Source organism: Gymnoscopelus microlampas (assembly GCF_963454915.1).
Source record: "Gymnoscopelus microlampas genome assembly, chromosome: 10".
In the NCBI taxonomy this organism is placed as follows: Eukaryota; Metazoa; Chordata; class Actinopteri; order Myctophiformes; family Myctophidae; genus Gymnoscopelus; species Gymnoscopelus microlampas.
The window spans coordinates 42,260,561-42,285,560 of NC_139947.1; the positions used below are offsets into that span (position 1 = coordinate 42,260,561).

The following is a 25,000-nucleotide window of genomic DNA, read 5'->3' on the forward strand; positions in this document are numbered from 1 at the left end:
ATACCCTGTCTTCTGTGTTTTTCTCAGTGAATTGTGGAAGTGTACACCCTATGCCGTCAAAGGCCGTTGCTGCGAATCAGCATGTTTGGCATGGGCATACTGTTCCGCATTCCACTGAGAAAAACACAGAAGTTATAGGGTATTTTTCCCCCTCACTATTTGTATGATCCCACGTCAGAACAATGGGATGTAGGTACAAAAATCTGCAACGTTTCCCTTTAAGGATGCATACCATACCTGCATAAAGACGAGAAGGAGAGCTGTCATGGGTCAGGGAGGTCGTATGCATCATATAAAGTATAGGGAGTGTTTTACTTCTTCTTTTTTTGAACTGTTTTAGCTCGGTGGTCTTGGCTTCAAGTTCAAAGATTTAATGAGGGTATCCATCACTTGTGGGTGAAATGGGAGAGTTAAATAGATGTACGCCGTTTAAACGGGCCTGGGTCAAATGGTGTTTTTGCAAATAATTCTTAGAAATTGCTTTTATCCTGCTCAGGGTTCCAGATGAATGGAGGGGGAGGATTTGTTTCCTGCAATAAATCTTGACTGAAAGTGAAACCGCTGTGACCTATCTTAATTTTCCAAGCAGGACAAAAACACCACAATAAGATCTTTATGCAAAAAAATCCAGACCCGGGTCTGGTGTCTTATCTGTTTTCCCAACCATCTTGTTTATGCTGTATCTTACAGTATGCTCCTCATTCTGTACTTCTGTACTGACAGCATGTGTCTATTCCTGTGTGCTCCTTAGATCCGCGTGGACGGGCCTCCATACGGTGGTGTCCAGTATGAGACCATATCTGTCATCAAGGATGGCAGCCCTATCCTCCGAGACATGGCCTTCTCCCTGGACCGCACCTTCCTCTATGTGATGTCTGAGAGACAGGTAGGCATTCATAACACACACACACACACACACACACTCACACTCACACTCACACACACACACTCACGCTGTGGCTCACATAAAAGGACTGCTTACTCAACTCTTATGCAACAGTTCAATGGTACACATCAGAGAGGTGAGCGCACTGCATTAGTATGACTTCAAAGTTGTGCTGCGTGCGTGTGTGTGTGTGTGTGTGTGTGTGTGTGTGTGCAATGTTAGGTGAAGTGCCAGCCCAACTCTCACCACCCTCACCCTCTGTTGGCTATATATAACCTGGGTGGCACAGCGGGGGCAGTTGTCACATCTGATAATGAAGGAGAGCAATGAGGGCAGGAGGATGGAAGGAACGTAAATGAGAAAGTAGAAAAAGAGTGGGCACAGATGATGGAGAGAGAGTGGGAGAGAGAGGGAAAGAAGAGTGAAGGGCATCCGCTGGCCGGCTGGCGGAGGAGGAGGAGGAGGAAGAAGAGAGGAAGAGTGATGAGGGAAATAGGGACAGCTAGAAGTATGTGTGTGTGTGTGTGTAGCTGTAAGGAAAAAAGAGAGAGAGTGCAAGGTCACCCTTCCACACTTCTAATGAAGTGACATAGCATGGCGGGGGGCGTGTGTGTGTGCAATGGGGGGTGGGTAGCCATTGATGGAACCGACAGCGAGAGAGCTGAGGAGAGGAGAGAAGGGCGACAGGGTAGAGGAGAGAGGAGGAGAGGGGAGGAGCAGCAGGGGAGCGTGCCAGCGCACTGGCCCCAGAGACAGACGGCGTGCTGGGCTGTCAGCGTTGGGTGATAGATGGCCGTCCTCTCCCCCTTATCTCTGCTTTTAACACACTCAACAACTGCCTGGCCAGGGCTCACAGGTTAGACACCACAATGGATGGATGGATGGATGGATGGATGGATGGATAGATAGAAGGGATGAAGGAAGAAAGAAAGGAAGGTAGGCAGGCAGCTAGTGAAAATGGCAGATCTACAAGTTCATGGCATTGTGACATGGGTTGTGAGCTTGAGTTAATGTGGTTAAACATCAGCGGCTGGGCATGGAAGGTGGGTTTGTGTTTTCGGGCATTCAGATCATGTCGTGTTGCTGTGCGTATTTGTGATTTTCTTTTTCTTGGATTTGGTTTTGAATTTGGTTACACTCGTGATTATTTCACACAAACACGGACAAATTACACAGATATAAACAGCTTTTGTTGTGAAGCTCATGACTCCTAGTCATCTGGAGAAGTGACGTTGGTAATTGACGTTAGTTATTCAGCCTGAAGATGTCTTTCTCACACTCACACTCACACACGCACGGACATACACGCACAGTCACACACAAACACACACACACACACACACACACACACACACACACACACACACACACACACACACACACACACACACACACACACCCTTCTTCCCTTTCTCTGTCTCACTCTGGGGGTGAGAGACGGTGTAAGGAATGCACAATTACACATGCAAACACACCCATAGTCTCATACACAGTTAATCCATTAAGACAGGGAACGCATCTGTGTCATTTTAGATTTCTTTTATTGGGGGTCCTTGACATGAAAAAGTTTGAGAACCACTGATATTATAGCGACATACTTTTTTTTTTTTAAACTGTTAGGATTTAGAATACATTTGTAGAATCGGCCTTAGGTCTTAAAGGGTTAATACATACAAACACATGCTTACACGTGATGTGATGATGATGGGTGCTACTTGACAGTCACAGACAGGTGACAAAGGTGAGAAGCAGCCACTTGAGTCATTTTGTTATCCTGGTTATCCCTGACTATACTATGTAAATAAGTACGTAAAGTTTATCTATATGGCATCTAAAACAACAACAAAGGTTGTAAAGTGCGTCACAGTGGGATACTGAATACTAAACTAATACTTAACTAAACTAATAAACCACGGTTTCATCCAGAGAACCAACCAGCAGACTGACATCATAGATCAGCCGTTGTGGACTTAATAAAATGTATACCATATGCCTGAGCTCTCACACAATCCCTATTTCACAGGGATTATTATAACTTTTCTGACAGAAAAAAAATGATCTCATATCCCCTGAAAGTCCTCCAGGGTATTCAATCACATTGTTCTGAGAACTGCAATCACAAGTCATTGTCGGTGTAGCAGCTCCAACAGGAACCTGATGGATTCAAAAGCGGGTCTCGGCGTTCTTGTTTTATTCACTGTTACTGATGTAGATGGAACTGTCCAGGGAAGGTACTGTACAACATAAAGTATAAATTGTCTTTTAGAGTGACAGGAATAGGAATACCGAACAGGAGAGGCTTTGTAATATTGTGACCAACTGTTGGGCTTAGACAGTTTGGAAGCTTCTCTCTACATGATATTTGAGATCTCACATACACAAAGAGACGCAAACAAACACTCGCATACAAAATATGTTGAGCGTTAACAAGACCCATTAGGTCTCAGGAGTTCACAACATTTTATAGATAGGGTCTTACTCTTAACACACTGACTCCCTTGTTTCACGCGGACGACATTACTTCATTTTAAAGCCCTTCCCTACAGCTGGCATTTCATTATGACGAATTTGCATTAATTCAAACTCTTGTTTTCGTCATTATAAAATCCAGACGAACATCCAGCCTCTTTTATCTAAATTTGTTTTTTTCCCCGGCGCATTTTCGGATCGTTTATTCGTCACGCTCCCACTGTGTAAAGACCTTAAGTGTGACCCCGGCAGAGTGGCATTTCTCGGTTCCAGGACAACATCATGAGGTCCCTCTGATCTGGGCTCCTCTTCTCCTGCGGCTGCCGGAGGCCGAGCACATGACGATGTGAGACGCAGGGAGAGCGCACAGAGCAAATCCAGCTAACGGCACATCCACAGGACAAGGATGGGTTTTGGCTCGGGTTGTGTTTCCTACACCAAATAACAATGTAGCCCTCTGTGTGTGGCACAGTAGGAGGTGGGGGGGGGGGGCACTGGAGAAGAGAGTAGCGTTTGGTGCGGGCTGAGTGAGCACACACTCCAGGCTCTTGGCTGTCTCTGCAGCAGCTCTCCGAGCCTCCATCACACCCATCTGTGTGTTGTGGCAAGAGTGAGGAACATGTGGGATGTGTGGTGGAAACACACAAACACACACACACACACACACACACACACACACACACACACACAAACAGACAGACAGACAGACAGAGACACAGACAGACAGACAGAGACACACACACACACACACACACACACACACACACACACACACACACACACACACACACACACACACACACACACACACACACTCTTGCATGCAAAAGCACTCGCACTAAATACACGCAGTTGCTCAGTTCTTATTTGCATAGGCACAGAGATGCTGTACTGGCACTTGCATTCACAAGTACTCTCACACAAAAACTATAATTACACACATGAAAAACGCCAGTCGCACGTTCAGTATTTGAATGGCGCGTCCATATGGCTTTTGGAGGCTTTTCATGTAGCCTTTCTCTCTCTTCTTCTCTCTCTCTCCCACACACGCACGCACACACACACACACACACACACACACACACACACACACACACACACACACACACACACACACACACACACACACACACACACACACACACACACACACACACACACACACACACACACACACACACACACACACACAGTGTATAGTTTACACCTACTGCATATGCATAGACCCTCTTCAATTGGACTCTCAAACTCTTTGAGCCCATTCAGTACACTCGCTTGTTCCCTTTTAGCATGCACGCATCTCACTGAAAAGAAGCTGACTTTGTGTTCTCTCCTACCCTTCATCATCTCTTTTTCTCTCTCTCTCGCTCTTTCACTCGCTCTCTTTCTCTCTCTCTCTCTCTCATTCTCTCATTCTCTCTCTCTGCCATTTATGTTGCTTTCTCGCACTAAGTGGAAAAAAGCACACTCCCACAGCCCACGCGCACACACCATCGCTCAATCACCACCGCCCACCCCCCTTTCAGAGCACACACAACACCCCCCTGTTTCACATTCGATCCGCATCTTAAACAACGCTTTTGTTTTGTAGATGTAATGACAGTCGCATCCTCATATTAATGATGTGCTACGATTGGCTCAATGTGAGGCACTGCACTGGAACTGATGAAAAGACCTGGCTCACTGACTTCTTTTCTCCACGAGCGTTGTGTTTGTGTGTGTGTGTGTGTGTGTGTGCGTGCGTGCGCATGTGTGTACACACTTTGCTATAGGGTGCTGCATCATCGCCGACAGGCCAGAAATGCACAGCAGCAGGTTCTCATCATAAGATGGATCTTCAGACATCTGTGTCTGTTGCAAACAATGCCTCTCTCTTTCTCCCTCTATCCACCGCCTCAGCATCTCCACTTGACGCGGCTGAATGAGGCGAAGGCGCGTTTTTTGGCCCTTGTTGTTCAGGTGCCCAGACGTTTTCCAATGCGGACCTGTTTTGCATTGCTGCTAGATCAGAAAACGTGTCCGTTGTCTTGCATGGTGCATCATACATTTGTATGACTTTGTGTGTCATGTGTCTATGTTTGTGTGCAGTGCTATATTTAGACCAATAATCCAGTGATTTGGGTGCTTAGATGGGGAAGCAGAGCCCAGGGCCACTGCAGCGGAGAGGGAAAGGTCAGAACTGTTTTAGGAGATTCAGCAGAGCTGCCTCCTAGACACATGGTTGCCCTCTCTCTCTCTCTCTCTCTCTTACACACTCTCTCTCTTTTGCTCTCCCCTGGTATGTGTCACGTGAAAGCTCTTGAAATGTCTTACAGTCCTGAAACACCTTGCCTTGTTTAATATTGCATCAAAAGCCTGTGCGTTTCAAAGGGAATAGCACATGTAGGTGCTGCTGTAACAAAGCACACACATTGAAATCCTCAGTGTTAATTTATCCAGTCGTAACTTCGGATTTTATAGTGCACATGTGTACATGCTTTCCACGTAGTGCGGCACACTTGGGCTATGGTCTACAGTATAATGTGCAATCTATGCAGTCGATACCCCCAGTGCACTCTGCAGCCCATAGCAGTTCCAACCAAGGCTAAAATCGAACAGGTAGAGAACATGTTATTTGTATAGGAATGCCAGACTGCTATAGCCCAACTAAACCACTGGTGCCCTTGCCAGCTCTTGCAAATTCAGTGTGTTGGTTCTGCATGAGTGCTTGGCCTTGTCCCCACTGACAGTCTATCTCTCTGTCTCACCCCCCCCCCCACACACACACACACACACACACACACACACCGTCTCTCAGCATCTGAGAAGGATGGGGATCTATGAAGCCTGATTTATACGTGGTTGTGCATCATGTCATGCACCGAATATTGCAGATCTACAAGCTCACAATGTTCAGCTTAGGCCGGTTATACATGTACATTTTTTGGGTGCGAGACACCGACATGCAACTACGTATAAATCAGGTATGCATGTGTACGGATAGGCACCTTAGTATGTGGATCAATTTGGTTTACGTGTGCTTGTGTGCGTGTGTGCGTGCGTGCGTACAGTATGAGGGCATCTCTCGCCCTGGCTCAAATCCACACCGTGCAGCAAGCTGCTTGCAAATGTCTTTGTTGTTGGTTTATCAACACAATGCAGCAGCGTGGATAGATAACAATGCCCCTCACACACGCACACGCACCTCTGCTCAATCAAAGGCGGGTCTTTTGGGGTGGATTATCAACATTTCGATGAATCCGTTCTCATTGCCATTGTGTATGGGTTATGATGGGCGCCGGCTCTCAACAGTGGAGTGAGCACTCATCACACACGGCTGAGAATCAGTGGCTGCATTATTGCCAGGCCGCTTTGGTCAGCGGTAGCTGTAATGTATTATTCATTGGGAACAATCAGGATTTCACATCTGAGGGGTTTTTGAAGTGACACCTGTGGAGTGGCCTCAGTATCATTCAAAAAGGCATTTTTTCCCCAACAGAGAGAGAGAGATAGAAATAGGGAGAGGGAGGGGAGGGCTGAGTGGGTTGGTTAGGTGGGAAAAAAAGGTTCTTGATTTGTGTGGTGAATGAATGTTTTTTTTATCCTCCTTTTTTTTCCTTGGTGTTAATGTATTCTCAAGTCAAGAGCCAGGTGTTGATTTTAAAATGTGACTTTAATGGTTTTGCAAATGTTTTATGACTCCGGCACAAGTGGTTTGTGTAACAGACCTGAAACAGACTGAACAGTTTTTTCTAGTGAAAGGGCATCTCTCTCTAATGCCCAGTGTTCTGTGAGGATAAGTGTGACGTTCTCACTAGCATGACCAGCCGAGGGGATACTGAGCCGGCTCATAAAAGCCAGACTCGTCTTTCATAGACAGACACACGGGCTTCCCCCTATAGAGCCGTTCAACCATGTGCGGCTGTCATTCTCCGACACACACTGAACATGAACCGCCCACCCGCCCCTCCTTATCCGTGCCCTATGCACGGAACGGCGACATCACACCTCACAGATCATCAGAAGACCTTCTTATTTTTATTATTTTTTTCAAGCCTGGCAATTTCTCCCAAGTGCTCAGCTGTGAAATTTGAAATCCATGCTTGGATTCATTCTTTCTTTTTTTTCCTCCTCTTTTGAATGTATGCTTTTCTGTGAGGCCAGAGCCCCCCCCCCCCACCAAACTCACTCCCTCCAACCGTCGTCCCCCAATCCCTCAGAACCTTTGTTTAGGCAGGTTTGAGGAGATTGGTAGGAAATTGGTTCAGCGGTTATCAAAGAGGGGAGGGAAATGGGATTTATTCACACCTCGCACGGGCTCAGACTGGCTGACACCGCCTCATCATAAGGCAGGACCTCGGTGCATATGACACACGGTTCCATGTGCTAATGGGCCACGGGAGCGCTGGGTGGCTGATAGCCCAGGCTCACTGGGAGACATAAGAAACTCCACTAGAGCGGCAGTGTTTCCTGGAGAGCCCTTTGTTTTCCAGGTTTACTGTTTACACCTCAGACAAGGAGCAGATTGGATTGGCTCATAGCCAGCCCGTTCACTCAGACACTAACGCAGCGTGCTCGTGTGCGTGTGAGGAGGGGCCAAGGAGTGGTTCGGAAATGAGTGGAAGCAATAGGATGTGATTAATGAGAACAAAGCCGCATTAATACTCCTTTAACAGCCATCTTTTTGTTTCTCTCTCTCCCTCTCTCTCTCTCTCTCTCTCCTAGCTGACCCTTTAAAAGCCCCAGATCTCTTTTAGACCATCTATTTTAGAGCGTACAGGAAGAGACCTGAGGCCTGGAATGCTTTTGTCACCCTAGCATCCTACAATGGGGACAAAAAAGAAATGCTCTGCAGAGAGGGGGAAGTGTGGGTCTGGCTCAGGCTAAGAGAATAGCCAACAATAGGTGAGCAAAACAAAGTTAAAATGGCACAGGGACAATAGATCAGTACTTTTTTGGCTAGCTTTTCTTAAGCCCTCCTTCTCCCTCCTGTGTTTGTTAGTTGCGGTGTGGTCATGGCTGAGTGGGCGAGGGGTTTCCGGGTGCCTCAAATTCAATGACCGCTGCCCCATCTTTCCCCTCTGACACTGCACTGACCCCGGGGTCAGTGCTGTTAGCTTGCAGCTGTTTTAAGGCAGAAAAGGGACAAGACAAGGGGTTTGAACATTGACCCCTCGTCCCTGCTTTTCTTGCTAATCACAGACTGCCAGTGACACTCGGACAAAGGCTTCTGTTAACTCGACTCCCCACCGTTGCAGCGCCTTGGCCACAATCAAGTGGCTGCATTCAAGGACGGCAGAGCAATCACTGGAATGTGTTGAATTCGGTTTGAGAAAACCTCTAGTCTTTTCGATCACTCTCACGTCTTATACCACACTAACCCTTTTTCACACAACTGAAATTTGAAACACTCCAATCCAGAACAGTTTATCCCCTGCTTCCCTTTGAACTTATAACGTATTTCTCTGTACCACAGTATAAACTGTAATATCATCAGTATCACTAGATAGATAGACAGATCTTTAAAAACTAGATAAAAAAAAACCAAAAAACATAAAAACAGCTGGCCTGGCCATCTGCGCTTGGACTGACCGGGTTGGAAAAATGTATAAACCATTTATAAACTCTGAGAGTGTATAAATGAAACCTTGTCTTATTTGGTTTCATTTGCACACTCTGAGTTGAATTAATACTGCCGATTTTACTGTGTAAGATGTCTTTCCTTGATAAGTTCCCCTCGATCAATAACCCGATTGCACCGACGGTTGGGCGTTGAGCCGTGTGGTGCTGAGTTGCAAAACATGCAGCCAGCTTGAGTTTAGTTTCTTGTTTCGGTTCAGGGTCAGTGGAGGGTTTCCGCTACATGGCACATGTGACAATGCAGACGGCAGCTCCGTATGCCAGGCAAACCATCAAATCCACGCCTGGCGTCTCTGCGGGGGACGCGGCCCAGACAAAGGCGCTCTCTCAGGCGTGTCAGAGAGAGCCGTCTACTGCGGTCCATGCCACCGGCAGAGACGCGCAATAAACACCTGCATTGGGTGCGGTGGGGCAGGGGGGATCGGGGGGGCACATCTGTCCATTTGTGACGGAACCTTAACAAACATCTCCGGGATGGCCCGCAAGCAGTCGGAGAGGAGACACTGGCCTCGATGGATCGTCCATCATCCTTTATCTGGGATGTTAGCGCTACAATAGAGGTCAGTTGCGCAGCAGCGGGGGGGCGAGAACGAGGGAATCAATGCGGAACAGCTTCCTCACTCAGGTGCTCTGAGGTTGGATAGGGGGGAGACTCGGTTTGAGTTCCTCAGCTGACGGTCTGACAGCATCACTTGTTATTGACACGTGCACAAATCAGGATAAATGCCCCTGTCAATACGCACGTCTGCTGTTATTGATGATGCCATTTAGCTTCTCATTCTGGAGAGGCCTCTCTCATCCCATCCCACGCACCTCACTCCCTCAATCCAGACCTGTGTGTGTGTGTGTGTGTGTGCGCACCCGCGAGTGTGTGTGTGTGTGTGTACTATTTCCTGCCCAGGGTCAGAGGTGAAGTGATGTTTGTGTGTGTGTTTCTCAGCATATATGCTCCATGTCTATATCTTCATGTGTGTGTCATACATGTTTATCTGCTCCCCCTCAGTGCGGTGAGGTCAAAGGTTGAGAGATGTTCAAAGGTTGACGCAGGGTGTTTTATCAAACAGCAGGGGGCCATTTGCAGGGGGGCAACAACAACGACGTCGACTTATTGGATCGTGTTTTCGTAACGTTCTGCTTGACCGCTGCTAGCGAGGCTAATTCTTTCTCGTGATGACCGATACCAGTGTCCTCTGGCGGCCAGCCGTGTCCTAGCTGTGTTTTACATGCCTGAATGCTGAGTTCTGTTTGCTCCCTCCACGCTCTCGTCCGTCCTGACAAAGGCGCCTCATTTGCATGATTCCCTGAGTAGGCATTGTTAATTGACTTAAGCCAGGATTAGTGTTAATCAGGTTTTGTGCCCTGGAACCATTGGCCAATCCTAACCTCATTATTTGATAGCGGCACACGTGCTGTCAGCTCCCATCAAGTGGTTAATTAATAGAAGCCTGCTCTCCCAGGTCCCAGCCTACCCCCCTGTCCCTTCCACCCTCCCCTGGTTGTTCACCTTTCTTCTTCCCCCTCTATCCACCCTTCATGCCCCAGCCGCAGGCTCCATCAGCACAGGTCAATACACAGTACATCAACGGTGTATTAACCACTTTCAGCCTGGCGTCCTTATTTTGGGCATATCATTATAGTAGGAGACAATTTACAAAACTAAAAATAAACTATAGAAAGACAAGACAAGACAACAGTATTGATAATTAGTTTGGGAATATATGCCGTGAGACAAAAGACATGATGTCCAAGCAGAATCGGAAAATACATTGTTGAATTGTTCAATGGAAAATGATTTGTTCTCATCAGCAGAAATGGCAAAGAAAAGGAACTTCGAAAGACACTTTGTGACAAACCACAAATCCTTTTACAAGGCATTTCCAACCGACAGTGAACTGAGAAAAAGAAAGAACTGAAATCTTTACCATATGTGTAGCCTACATTAAACTGGACCAAGTGCTGTCATCAGTATTTTAAGTCCCATAAATCATTTTTACATTATGGTTTGATGTGCATAACACTTTTTTATGCATCTTGCCTTTATTATTCATATTAAACTATTGACCTATTCTTTGCCAGTGTTTTGTTTTTATTAACTTATTGACTATGTTTGCATTACTCTAATAAGACCATTGTCTGATGATGGTAGAGCTCAACAGTCTTGGAAAACGTAGATCTTGTGGCCAAAAATGTTGCCCTCCTCTGCCCTACAGTATGTACACACAAGTTTGTGTGTTTATTGTTTATTAAAAAGGATCCCCATTAGCTGATTCCTAAATGGCGGCTGGTCTTCCTGTGGTCCAACACAATAATACACACCATAACACATACATACATAACAGACAAAGAAATAGAATAGACAAAAAACATGCATTACATAAGATAGAATACACATTAGACATTATGCAATTTACAAAAAAATATATACAGGTATGTATAAAACAATGTAGTAAGATCCACAAATACTCAAGGTAGACTGCAGACTAAAATTGTAGTGAGTGTATATAGAGTCTAAGTTTTCTTTTGATGTAACGAACATCACCTGGAAGACTGTTCCATGATACTATTGCCCTATGAAATGCTGCCCTTTTCATATAATTGGTCTTTGGTAGGGTAAGATATCAGTCCACCTCTTGTCCCTCTAGTGTAATGTCTACGTAAAGGTAGGGTAAGTGATATACTGTATTTATTTATTTTTAGTTTTTTAGTTAAAAAGGTAAGTACTATACTCTGATAGTAATCATTGCTACAGGGTGTTCGTTCGGTCACAGGGGTCTCTCCAGCTCTTTAGTAAACAGAATATAGTACATTTTCAGGTAGGTGTCAAAATTTAAGCCAATCAGGAGAGAGCACTGAAAATGCATTTTCTGTTTAATAAAGAGCTGGAGAGACATGGGAGACTCCTTTTACTGGACAAACACTCAATGAGTACTATCAGAATATAGAGCTATTTAACACTTATTTTAACCAAAGAAAATCACATACCCTACCTTTAAGCTATACATTGTTTTTACTGTATAAATACATTTTCTGAGTATGAATAACGCTATGAAATATATGAAAGTAAGTTAGTCTTTCCTTAACACTGAGCCAAGTGAGAAGTGCGTGCATATCCACTACACTAGACCTAGGGGAGCCGCCCAGGACTTGTCTGGCTTGCCTTGTTTTGAGCTACTTATAAACTTATACTTAACTACTTATAAACTTTTTGAGTTGACCATTGGATGCAGATGACATGCCACAGAGCAGACCAGTAATCTAAATGACAGTAAAACCATTGAACAAAGAACTTGATGAAATGAGAAACAGTGTGCACTTCCATGTAATAGCAACTAGCAACTGCTCTGCCCATTTTTGCAAATATGATCGGACCAAGACCAAAAGGTGTGTGCATGTGTGTGATCATGCATTATATGTCTGCACAACTAGCTTAACTGCACTATGGCTCTTTGCCTCCATGACTCTACTGCAATACTGTAGGAAATACACAAGGTGTGTGTACGTGAGTGGGTGTGTGTGCAGTATGTTCGATCTGATTAAAAAAATGAGTAAGTAAGCATGTTTAGTGGATATGGACGCTCGACGAACAACCTCCATGTTGAAAAGACGTGAGAAATGAACATGCCCTTGATCTCATGTTCACGTCACCCCAATTAAACAGGAAAAGAAATGTTACTCATGTCTGATGAGCTTCACAGTCTCCACCACAACTGGAGGGTCCGTGTTCTTTGTCTGCTGTCTGAATAAGAATAGCTTCAAGTTTCTGTCTCGCTTTCCGTTCGCCTGCAGAGTCGGTGTTGCATACTTGTCAGTGTATGCACATCAGCAATTGGGAGGTGTGTGTGAGTGTGTGTCTTTAATACATGCATGTGTGCGTACCTTGCATGTGAGCATACTAGTAGTCAGTGTGTGTGACTGTGGTGATCCAGGGGAACGGCCCAGGAGTCTTCCTGGCAGAATAATCAGCTCTATAATTAAGAGCCGGGAGTGTGTCAACTGCCTTCATACACCCCCCCCCTTTCTCTCTCTCTCTCTCTGTCTCTCTCTCCCACTCTTGCTCTGTGTAGTATACTGTATGTCTGTCTGACTGTATAATGTCACAGCCTTTGTCTGTCTCCTCCCTGTGCCTATATAGAATCCTCATGGCATCCTTTGTGGAACTAATGGCGGTGCTCTGTTACCTCCTAATTGTAGGCTTTAATTGCAATAATTATTTACAAGCCTAATTAGAGCCTGAAGGGTGTCAGGGAGATATGCGAGTGGCTGCATGAGTTGAAGGGATCGTGACAGGTTTTGTCAGGAGCTAGGCGGAGGGGAAAATCAAGACTGAATGGAGTGGCAGGGTTTTGGGCTATAATTGGGAGAGGAGGCAGTTATTCGTGAGCCTCTCTTTCTCTCTCTCTCTCTTGTTGTCCTTTGACTGAGTGCCTTGGCTGGGGCGAAATCCACAAATTGAGCGTGGCTGTCTGTCTCCGCTCCGTCACGATGGTATACTGCAGGCACAGCGAGGGGACGCCATGGGGCTCCGTCACCTGAATGAAAGCTGTTTATAAGGACGTCCCAGAGACTGATTTCTCTCCCAGAGACTGATCTCTCTCCCAGGGACTGATCTCCCTCCCGCCTGGGAGAGGACTGACAACTCACTTCGCCTCACTGCTGGCTAGCTGCTGTGCCCGCCGCACATGCCATCGGCTTCTCCATGTTATAAATGGGTGTGCGTGCACTGCCTGCATTTGCAACTATGTCCATGTGTGTGTTTGCTCTAACTGGGACCTCGCTTCGTTTGCTGCTGTTGGGACGGGCCGGCGGGACGTCTGGGTGCATTGTGTGTGTGTGTGTGTGTGTGTGTGTGTGTGTGTGTGTGTGTGTGTGTGTGTGTGTGTGTGTGTGTGTGTGTGTGTGTGTGTGTGTGTGTGTGTGTGTGTGTGTGTGTGTGTGTGTGTGTGTGTGTGTGTGTGTGTGTGTGTGTGTGTGTGTGTGTGTTGTGGTCAGCCTGCCAGGGCTGCAATATGCTCTTTGTCTGCCCTTCAGTGGGCCAGTCTGCTTGGTAAACAGGCTACAGCAGGAGAGCTGCTGGTTTTTGATGGGCTACCCAGTGGTGGCAGTACCCCCAAACCCCCCCCCCCCCCCCCACACACACACACACACACACACACACACACACACACACACACACACACACAGCTTCTTCCTCCAGACTCTGTCTGTCTGTCTGTCTCCCTATCTCTGCAGACGCTGGAACCCCCCTCCCCCCCTACACACACACCCTCTCCCATCATAGCAGAGTCCAGTGGGATCGCTCAATCCCACAATGCCATTCTCCTCTCCCCTGCAGTTCGCTTTGACAAAGCTGTCAGGCTGCACTTCACTGATGGATGTTCTTGTGTACTGTGTGTGTGTGTGTGTGTGTGTGTGTGTGTGTGCAGATGTCCGACAGAGATCAGTGTGTTTATAAATGCTGTTCTGAGCTCTTGCTGGGCAGAGGGAATGTGTTCATGCTAAATAATACAAAGCAGATTGAACTAAACCATGAATAGACAATGAAATGTCCCAACTACTCGGGGCAGACGGGTACACTGTCAAATCACGCGTGTTCATTCAACACTCAGGATTTCGCAATGTGTCGTATGTGTCCCATACCCCGTTTGCCCTTTCGCCCACTGCCGAGCAACAACCACCATGCTGGTTGAAGCAAATCATTATAGACTGTAAAATCCTGAGTGTTCCTTTACCTCGGAGAGTTACAACTGGATAAAGTAACACTGTGCATTTTACTGTGTATTTAGCGTTGAGATGCACCCATTCACCCACACACCCACACACAGACACACACACTGTGTCCCGCGCATACGCTTCCGCACACTCGGCGTGGGTGGGAAGGCGGAAGGAAGATGAATGTGCAAAGGAGGATATCATATCTCCAATGCAATATTTGAGGAAAAAATATGAGGAAGAGCAACAGCACAGATAAGAGCCGTGATTTAAACAGCGCGGCGACGCTGCCGGGCCCGTTGAAATATTACCTCTCCATGGCGACTTGTAAATCGGATATTTGGTGCCGGCAGGATCAGAGGGGTAGTAATTGATGGGGGGACCATGCAGTGATGGATGGGTGGGGGGAGGTGGCTAAAGAAAGTGTATGACTTTACTGTGAGCTGAGCGGTTGGAGGCCGATTGAACGTAGCAACAACAAGAGACGACACCGCTGCACACCTCCTCCGGAGAGTGCTGCGTATTTATTTTACACTCTCTCCCAAAAGCGACTGGGGAGCAGTTAATTTGGCTGCACCGAAGCAGCTTCCTGAGCTCTCTGTGAGTGTGAGACGAGACGCAGGGAGGAGGAGGTGAGGGAAGATGGAGAAAGAGTGAGACACACACACACACACACACACACACACACACACACACACACACACACACACACACACACACACACACACACACACACTGACACACAATCACACAAACACAAAGGCAGTTTGGGTTCATTATGTTGATTTTCTCTCCTCTGCCGAACAAAGACACCCAGACATTTTCAGATGTAGTGCCTTGAAATCGGTTATGGCTTTCTCTCGCTTTTTCACGCTTTCTCTCTCTCTCTCTTTCTCTCACTCTCTTTCTCTCTCTCTCTCCCCCCTCTCTCGCCCTCGCTCCCCATAGACAAATCTAATCATTTTCATAGCATCGCAGTGTGAGGGTGATGCCGCCCCTCTCTGTGCTCTCATATAATCAGTCTAGATTAAGACATGAGACTCTGTAGGAGACACTCAGGTTCACTGACAGCTGCTGCTCCTACCTGTAGGACAGCGTCGTCTCAGGCAGCAGGTAATCTCACTCTGAGATTGTACAAATGTAACCAAATAGATATGTGGGCCATTGGGCTATATTTGTGCAGTCTCAGAGTTAACGGTGCAATGTGGTAATGTTGCTTGTGTGTGTGTGTGTGTGTGTGTGTGTGTGTGTGTGTGTGTGTGTGTGTGTGTGTGTGTGTGTGTGTGTGTGTGTACAGTGCCCATTGCACATACACACCCAGTACAGATGCACATACATACAGTATGCACATAGACTGAAGATGGAGCTAAATGAAGTTTCCCCCTCTGCCACCTGAACCTAGTTATCAATGCACCTCCTTTTTGATCTCTTGGATACACAAGGGGACACACACACACACACACACACACACACACACACACACACACACACACACACACACACACACACACACACACACACACACACACACACACACACACACACACACACACACACACACACAGAGCCAACAGCCCTGAGAGCAGTTGGGTGTAACCAAACCCTTCATTTGTATGTACATCATGTACACTGGGAGAGAGAAGCTGAGACAAAGGCAGCAAACATACTCGCTTGCACACACACACACACACACACACACACACACACACACACACACACACACACACACACACACACACACACACGCGTAGACAGACATGAACCGTACTGTCCCTCTATGGATCAGAATTCCTCTCTGTCTGCCTTTTCCCTTCCAAATCAATATCCACCCCCCCACCCCGACAAACACACACACACACACACACACACACACACACCCCCCCCAGTATACAGACCATAAGTGTGGCGGGGAGGCTCCCCAGTCGTGCCTCCACACACACACACACACACACACACACACACACACACACACACACACACACACACACACACACACACACACACACACACACACACACACGTGTCGGTTGATGTACAGTGGCTGCTGGTGCTTTCTTTATTAACTCCTCACATGCCGACTGGAGCATGGAGCTCATTACCGGCTGCACTGAGCAGCCCCACTGAAGCGCACACACACACACACACACACACACACACACACACACACACACACACACACACACACACACACACACACACACACACACACACACACACACAGGCATCACACAGAAAGACAAACACAGAGGTACAGTGGAGTATACCACACAGACAGACAGAGAGGCAGATGGGAGTCGGACAAACGAGCAGTCTGGACAGCCAGATGGGGAGGAAAACATAGGTAAAGTGACAGGCAGAGAGAGGTAGACAGACACACTCAGACAAAAGCAGTCGTACAGCTCTGAAATATAAACACGAGAGAGAGGAACAGGCCTAGGGAACCATGCTCAATATACTGTACAATAAACATCACCATTGTCGCTGTTGGGTTATTTTTTAAGGAAATGCAAAACAAGAACCTCTGTTCAAATGCATCCAATGTAGTTATTATTTAGTCACAAGCTCTTTTCTTTGGTTAAATATTTATAAAAACCTACAGAGAGACTTAACCACTTAAACCTGCCGTCCCTATATAGGGCATTAGGTAAAGATTTTCAAAAACTAGGGATGTCCGATATTATCGGCCTCCCGATATTATCGGCCGATATTAGCATAAAAATTGATATCGGGAAAATATCGGTATCGTTTTTTTTGTTTTTGTTTTGCTTTATAAATAAGTTACAGGAGTTCTTACTGTATATGGTGTGTGTGATATGAAATTTGAGCTTACCCTAATCACAATAATCCCCGCATATATCGGTATCGGTTGATATCGGTATCGGTAATTAAAGGCATTGTAGGGAACATTAAGCCTAAATTTAAAAAATATGTATATATATATTTTTTGCATTTTCTCCCCTCTATCAGCCACTATATAATGATGCTGGGGTGTTTTCCTTCATTGAAACACAGTCCTCTGTCTGAAATCCGTATTTTCCCTTCTGTTTATGTTCATGTTGTTTATGTCCGGGTCGTAAATTAACGCACGCATGTGCGTGTCCGTGCGCGTCCGTGCCCGTATCAACTTTTTACTTTCGGTTTTAAAACGCTCTCAAACTTCTTTTTTGAGGCACATAATTTACTTTTAAAAAATCGTTTGGATAGAATTTAGTTGTTTAGCTTCATATATGTGGTCAATTTATCATGAAAGAGCCTATTTAAAAATATAAATTCAGAGAACCGTAGGGTCGGGCATTTCCGCGAATTGTATCCGCATAAGGCAACCTATTTTGGGCATGACTCATTTAAAAAGTCCCCCCTGCGTCACCCCCTGGTGGTCGGGGAAAAGAACTGCTGGAGGGGCGGTGTTTGACAACAGTTTTTTTCTTTGATTATGTCTGAACTCCCTACAATGCCTTTAAGAGTTGGACAATATCGGTATATCGGTTATCGGTAAAAAAGCCAATATCGGACAACCCTATCAAAAACCTTCAAAACCTAGCGCTAAATAAAAAGGCAAGCTCTCAACACGTTGTGAGCTTTTAGATTGGCTATTTTAATGATTAATTCATGACAAACATAAAAAGAAGAGATATGGAGATGCAAGGTTTCTGCTCGACATTGACAGTGTCCTATACAGTAATGTTTCCTCTAAGTTAAGCACGCTCAAGCAATATCCTTTACCTAATTCAACCTTTTTTAGTGGCATATGGGACTGATGCTTTTCCAGCCCTATTCTAATGCTAATGAGCTGCATAAAGTGGCTCAGTTGACAACGCTCTGCCATTAGCATTAGCACCCAGTGGCGCTACCTCAAGTTTGATGGCGAGTGAATGGAGAGCGGTCGGCAGGTATGAATCAGGCCCAGTATGACGCCTACTTTATACACCCCCATTAGAAAACACCAGACCCTGTAATACGAGATCTGTGCACGGTCATTTCCTGCAGTGCTGGAGCTGTGCGTACACGGTACGCCATACGTGTACTGTACACCTGATTTCCATAAGATGCATAGATATGGAAGCTGCTCTCTGTCTCCAATGCATTGTTTACGGTTCGTTCATCAGACCAAAATTGTCATAGGAGCATAAACTGGATAATTGAATTAGTTTTCAATTGTAGCCGGTTAAAAGCATTGCGTTTACACTGTGAGTTGTACTGTATTATCCTTTAACTGCACTCATCACTTTGTAACAGCCACATCTGACACATCTCTCTCAACTAGAGTCTTTAACAGATCATAAAAGGCATTTCCAAACAGTATTTGACCCATCACACATTTAAATGAATACAACTCTCAAAACTCACTGTTTCCACCTCCTAAATGTCAGCACAGAGTAGAGGAGCAGAAAGGGTTCGGGTAAGGTCGGTAAAAACGAGTGGGAGAGAAGCAGGGAGATAGATGGAAAGGCAAAAAGAAAATGGCGATGAGGGAGATTGATAGGCATTTTTGCCTTGGATGGCAGGGGATGTGTGGGTTCTGAATGTGTAGTATAGTGATTCTAAACCTTGTTCATTTCAAGGACCCCCAGTTTGATATTAACTCTCTCAGTGCCAAGCCCCGAGTTATCCCGAGTTTTTTTTAATGCCCTCAGTGCATTTTTTTTTCTTTTCTTTTTTTTTTTGAAAAAAAAATTCAGAACCCAAGATATCATTATCTGAAGATTTGAACTTATAACTGAAAAAGGCTGTATCTCGCTTCCTTTTTTACTTTGAAAAGAAAATACATACAACATATTTTTTCATTTCATTGGCACTGAGAGAGTTAATTAAACGTAGTATACTGTAAAATCCTCAGTGTTAATCAGGGTTATGTGGCGGAGGACACATAACTCACATTAATTAAACTGTAAAGAGTGTACAAATGGAACCAAATGGACCATTTGGTTCCTAATTATCAACCATTTAACTCGGGACCCCCTGCAACCCCCTCAAGTACCCCTTGGGGTCCCTGGACTGGACCTTATGTTGAGAACCATGTGGTGTAGCACACAGTAAAATCCTAAGTGTTCATTTAACGCTTACTTCAACTATTGTTGGTGTAAACATGGACCCAAATGGGGGGTATTGTCAGCCGCACTTGACACCTTGCCATGTCTATGGCAGTGTTCATGCGATCTGGACACGAGAATAGGCTTGGTATTAGCAGCTACTGTCACATCCACGTTTCATTCGAGGCACTCTCCCTGTCAGGCAGCATTAGGAACGCTAGTAGGTTCACGTGTCACTAGAATTAGGAATGACAAATTCATTTACAAACAATGTGACAAAAACAAGAGAACAGACAGGCTACAAATGCTATAATTATAATTGTGTGTAAATTTGAATAATAATAAGGTTAGGTTACTATGCGAACTAAATATAGTACATAATACATACAGTAGGCTACACCTAATACAGTATATTCTGTACATACATACTGTATACCGTATGCTGCTTATCGATACAGGATATAAATAAAAAAAAGAGAAGACTCCAGTTACAGTTGTGCTCTTTTGTTAGCCCAACTGTAGCTAAAACAGTACATGTTTTGAACATTTCTTGTTTTTCTATTCTGTGCTCTCTGGACTATCGGGAACTTACAGTACAGTATTTTTCCACTGTTCTTGTACGTGATCGTTCACAGTGAACCAGTCACACAAGTAAATTAGTATCTGTTATATATATATCTGCTATATATTGTTTCTGTTATGATGTTGGCAGCATGCTGTTACTTTGACATTGGAGAGAGAGTGAGGGAGACAGAGGGAGAGAAAGAGAGAGGCATTACATATGTATTTTTTTTTTTTAAGTAGAGGGTTATTGAATAGTGTCGTGTGTGTTTGCCGCTGCCATATGCTGAAGGCTTCATTGGAGTGTAATACTCATGCACACAGTTAAGTAGGCGCGCTCGCACACACACACACACACACACACACACACACACACACACACACACACACACACACACACACACACACACACACACACACACACACACACACACTAAACAGATTTACTCAAGACACACACATACCCACACTTCTCGGTCTAACCTAGCCCCCTCTCCTCCTTGGCCAAAAAGAGGATTGTGGCCATACATAATTGATACACACCTCGCTCTATCGACTGGTAGGATTTTTCACCCTGCTCTCTGGTCGATTCCCCCACTCCATTATTCTTGCATTCTCTCCCTCCACTACTGCTCAAACCCTCCCACACACACACACACACACACACACACACACACACACACACACACACATACACACATGTAAAGAGTCATACACACACACACACACACACACACACACACACACACACACACACACACACACACACACACACACACACACACACACACACACACACAAACAAAGAGTTTAGCAACCAGCCCCCCACACACCTTATTGCCCGCTGTCCCACTTTGTCATGAATCCATGCAGTTGGCCAACAGTCCGCTGGACACATGCTGAAACTCAACGCCTTGTGCATACTGTGCACATTTGCACATTTGGCACGTGTGAAAGTCGGTTGCACTCTGGTACAAGACCAAGTTTTGGAGAGAGAAAGCAACGTGTTTGTTCAGTATATACTTGTGTGTGCGTGCATGTGTGTGTGTTTGTGTTTGTGTGTGTATGTGTGCGTGCATGCGTGTGCGTGCACGGGTGCGCAACCATGCGTGTGCGCAACCATGTATGTGCCTGTGTTTATGTGTGTGTGCACATGTGTGTGGGTGGATGCGATCGCGCACGCCCCCAGAACTTGTGAGTGTCTGCAATGCAAGCTGCTCGTAATGAACAGCGGTTCTCTCGTGGTAAGTCGGTTGGTGTTTGTTAACGCGTAATTAGCATCATTCAACTTCAGAGTTCAAACTGCGGTCATAAGGCACACGGTTGACCTCTCCGCCCCCTGCTCTCTTGCCTTCCTGCCTGGCAGGCCCATCCCCTACCAGTCTGTTACCTCTGATGAGCTGCCAGGGGACCAGCCCTGCCCAGCACAGAGGGGCTATAGTCTCAAGCATGGAGCAGGGGTAACATGAGAATGGTGTTTGTGAGTGGGTCCTATAAAGTGCACTTGGCTGCAGCATCTTTGCTTGACTGGATCAGGGAAGATGCACTCTGAAAGTGTAAAAATGGGTCCATTTGGGCATGTTATTATTATAGGTTATTATTATTAGTCTATTTATCATGCAGCTATAGGGCTTAAGTGGTTAAACAAACTGAGAATATTCTGCCAAGGTAGACACTTTCCTTCTCAATTTTATATTCTGCCATAATTTACGTTCTTGTTGTGGACTGGCAGAGCTGAGGTCTCTCGCTTTCACTCTTCCTCTCTCTTCGGCTTGTTTGTGTATTCTATTTCTCTCTGAGTGTGTGTGTGTGTGTGTGTGTGGGTGGGGTCTGCCCTTGTGTAAGTCTAGCTTCTCCAAATATATATTTTTCTCTCTCTATTTTTGTGCACAGTCTTGTGTCGCGACAGCATCTCAATGTTTTTCAGTTGACCCAAATCGACAATCTCTGCCCAAATTCAATAAACAAACACACAGGCACGCGTGTTTTGTGTCCTCGAGTGACTGACGTGAATAGACATGTGGATAGAAATGAGGAAAACATGTGCTTAGAGAGTAGGCTGTGAAAAATAAAGGTTAAACGCTCCCATTTCCACTCTGAATTGTTTTTTGAGTGTGCAAGATGGCAGTCTATAGACAAGTCACGTTGTGTTATTTAATATGGCCTCAGTCTCCCCGGTGGGCTTGGTTCCTCCTCACTTTTAAGTCAGTCCGTGATTTTGTGTGACAAAGGCACCGCTCGTCTAAATAAGTACATGCCGCGGCCCACTCCGATTTGACCTTCAGAAAACAATATGTACAATGGTAACTGTCATAAAAAAATGCCATCCCCCTCACCCCCCTTTATCGTGCATCTTTCCTGCATTACCGCTGGAGGCAGTTGACAGCTTAATAAAGAGTGTGTTTCTCTCAATTGAGGCCTGAACAAAGAAGACAATTATTTGAAAAGCAATTCCTTTCATTTGGCCGTACCGAGGGTTTTAGAAATACAGTGGTCCAAAAATATTTTCAAGGATCTACACCATGAATTTAAAGAATAGTAATAATATTTAATATCATATTGTTTATGTCCCTCAAACGTTTTTCAAAAGGTTTGAGCCTAAATCAAGCCTCAGATATACTCATTCCAACTAACTTATCTCTGGCTTATAAAGCACTTTCACCTGCAATACCACATTGTCCTGTTTGGCACAGGGCGCTATTGAGCCAGTTTGTATGCCTGTTTTGAGACCAATTTACAGAAAACCCCAGATTTGCTGTGAAAGCCTGAGTGTTCAAACTGGGGTATTTTTGGGGATAGAAGAGAGGTAGGGGAGACCAAAAACACACAAAAAAGAAGAAAAGGTTAAAATTCATGGTGTAGTCCCTTTCAGTGAAACCTACCTCATTATAAACAACCCCTTAAACAAACATTAAGAACATAAAGAAAAGCATTTTTTAAGTTGAAGGTTTTCCACCATTGGATTGATGGCATTAATGTTAGCTGGTTAGCTACAGCTAGTGAAGCTAGTCAGCCTCATGATGGATGGCTACTGTCTAACATAGCGTGACTGCACAGGAGCTATTCATCAGATGATGTCTGCAGATGAATGACATTGAATTCTCTAGTAACCTAAACCATGCTTTGCATGGATTCTGTGGGTGCCTGTCGGCTTTCCTCAAGTTGTTGACATAATCATAGAATCAGCGTGTTGTAATTTTGTTGTAGGATCATCCATCCACTTCACCACCCACACACACAAGCAATGACGGTTATCAGATGAGTCGGTTATCTTGACGTTGTACAATATCTTTTGTACCATTTCAGGACTTTTATTATACAAACCCCTCTGAATAAATACAAAGGTCCTGACCTTGGTGACCTCAGTGGTGGGTACGGTCATGATAACCAGCGCAATAAGACTTCTTATGTAGCAAGGCCTTCAGGGGATAAGCATTATTTTGTGTGTTGTTTTTTGTTACGTTAAGATTTTTCTTTAATTTGAGTCCATAACAGTATGTACACATGTGGCTGCAATTATTTTGCTCATGGAATGTGGATTGTCCAAGCCAGTTAAAGCTCCCACAAAGCTGTGTGCGTGCGTGCGTGTGTGTGTGTGTGTGTGTGTGTGTGTGTGTGTGTGTGTGTGTGTGTGTGTGTGTGTGTGTGTGTGTGTGTGTGTGTGTGTGTGTGTGTGTGTGTGTGTGTGTGTGTGTGTGTGTGTGTGTGTGTGTGTGTGTGTGTGTGTGTGTGTGTATAAAGACAACCAGTGCATTTGAGGACCAAATCTTCCAATCTTACCCCCTTCTCCCCTGCTGAGCCTGGTTGGTCCTTAATCAAGCTGGGTGTAATTGGTGTGAGTCCCGGGGTGTGATTATCTCCAGGCTCGCCACGCCACTCCAACATAACCCCTCACCTCTCTCCTCAGTCAGAGCCAGCCAGGCTCGGGGTTGGAGACTGCTGATTGGGTGGTTGTACTGCCAACTGACCTCATGCCTGCAGCCGAAAAGAATGAGATGGATGAAGGAAAAGAGAATGAGAGAGTAACGTGTGTGTGTGTGTGTATGTGAGAGAGAGAGAGGGGTTGTTTTTGTGTATGGGGGTGGAGGGGAGCACATTGTGGGTGGATGTCAAAAGGCTGGATGGGAGACACAGTGTTACAACGCCAGCGAGAGGATTTGTTTGGTTCTTACAGAGTAGCGCAGAGAACGTGAAAGCGCAGGGAAACGAAGGAGCCAGAGAGAGAGAGAGAGATAAAGAGGTGGTCTCTGGCCTTGGTGAGAGTCACAGTGGGATTAATGGTGGTGGGGGGGGGACACAGAGATTACGTGAGAGAGTGGCGGGGAGGCTGAGGCGGCCGAGCTGGCCTTGTAGTCAGACCCAGACACAGGAAAACATTGACTGCTGAGGTCAGTGAGGGACTCGGGGACTCAGACACCAGTAGATTTCATCTCTCTTCATTCATCCATAAGCAGCGTGTAGCTTTGCTCTCTGACTCTCTCTTTCTCTCTCTCTCTCTCTCTCTTGCTCTCTCTTTGTTTTTTCTCCCTCTCTCTCTGTGGGAATGGGTATTGTGTCCATGATCGATGCGTCTCATTCCAGTGACGTGGTAGCCTGGCTGGCTCTCATTAAAAATGGATTGTGTGTGTGTGAGTGAGTATCCGTGTGTGTGCGTACACGTGTGTGTGTGTGTGTGTGTGTGTGTGTGTGTGTGTGTGTGTGTGTGTGTGTGTGTGTGTGTGTGTGT

The 25,000-nt window shown here is 45.6% G+C and overlaps 1 protein-coding gene across 3 annotated transcripts in view; it reads left to right on the top strand.

Annotated features, from left to right (window-relative positions):
• Positions 1–25,000, top strand: part of plxna2 (plexin A2) — a 211,741-nt gene that overhangs the window by 83,857 nt on the left and 102,884 nt on the right. For all 3 annotated transcript variants that reach the window (XR_014601560.1, XR_014601561.1, XM_084068097.1), the window contains exon 4: positions 752–886. Coding sequence is in view for 1 of the 3 variants with exons in the window: in XM_084068097.1 (XP_083924223.1) it covers positions 752–886 (135 nt within the window). In the remaining 2 variants the exon portion in view is untranslated. The remainder of the gene's footprint in view (positions 1–751; positions 887–25,000) is intronic.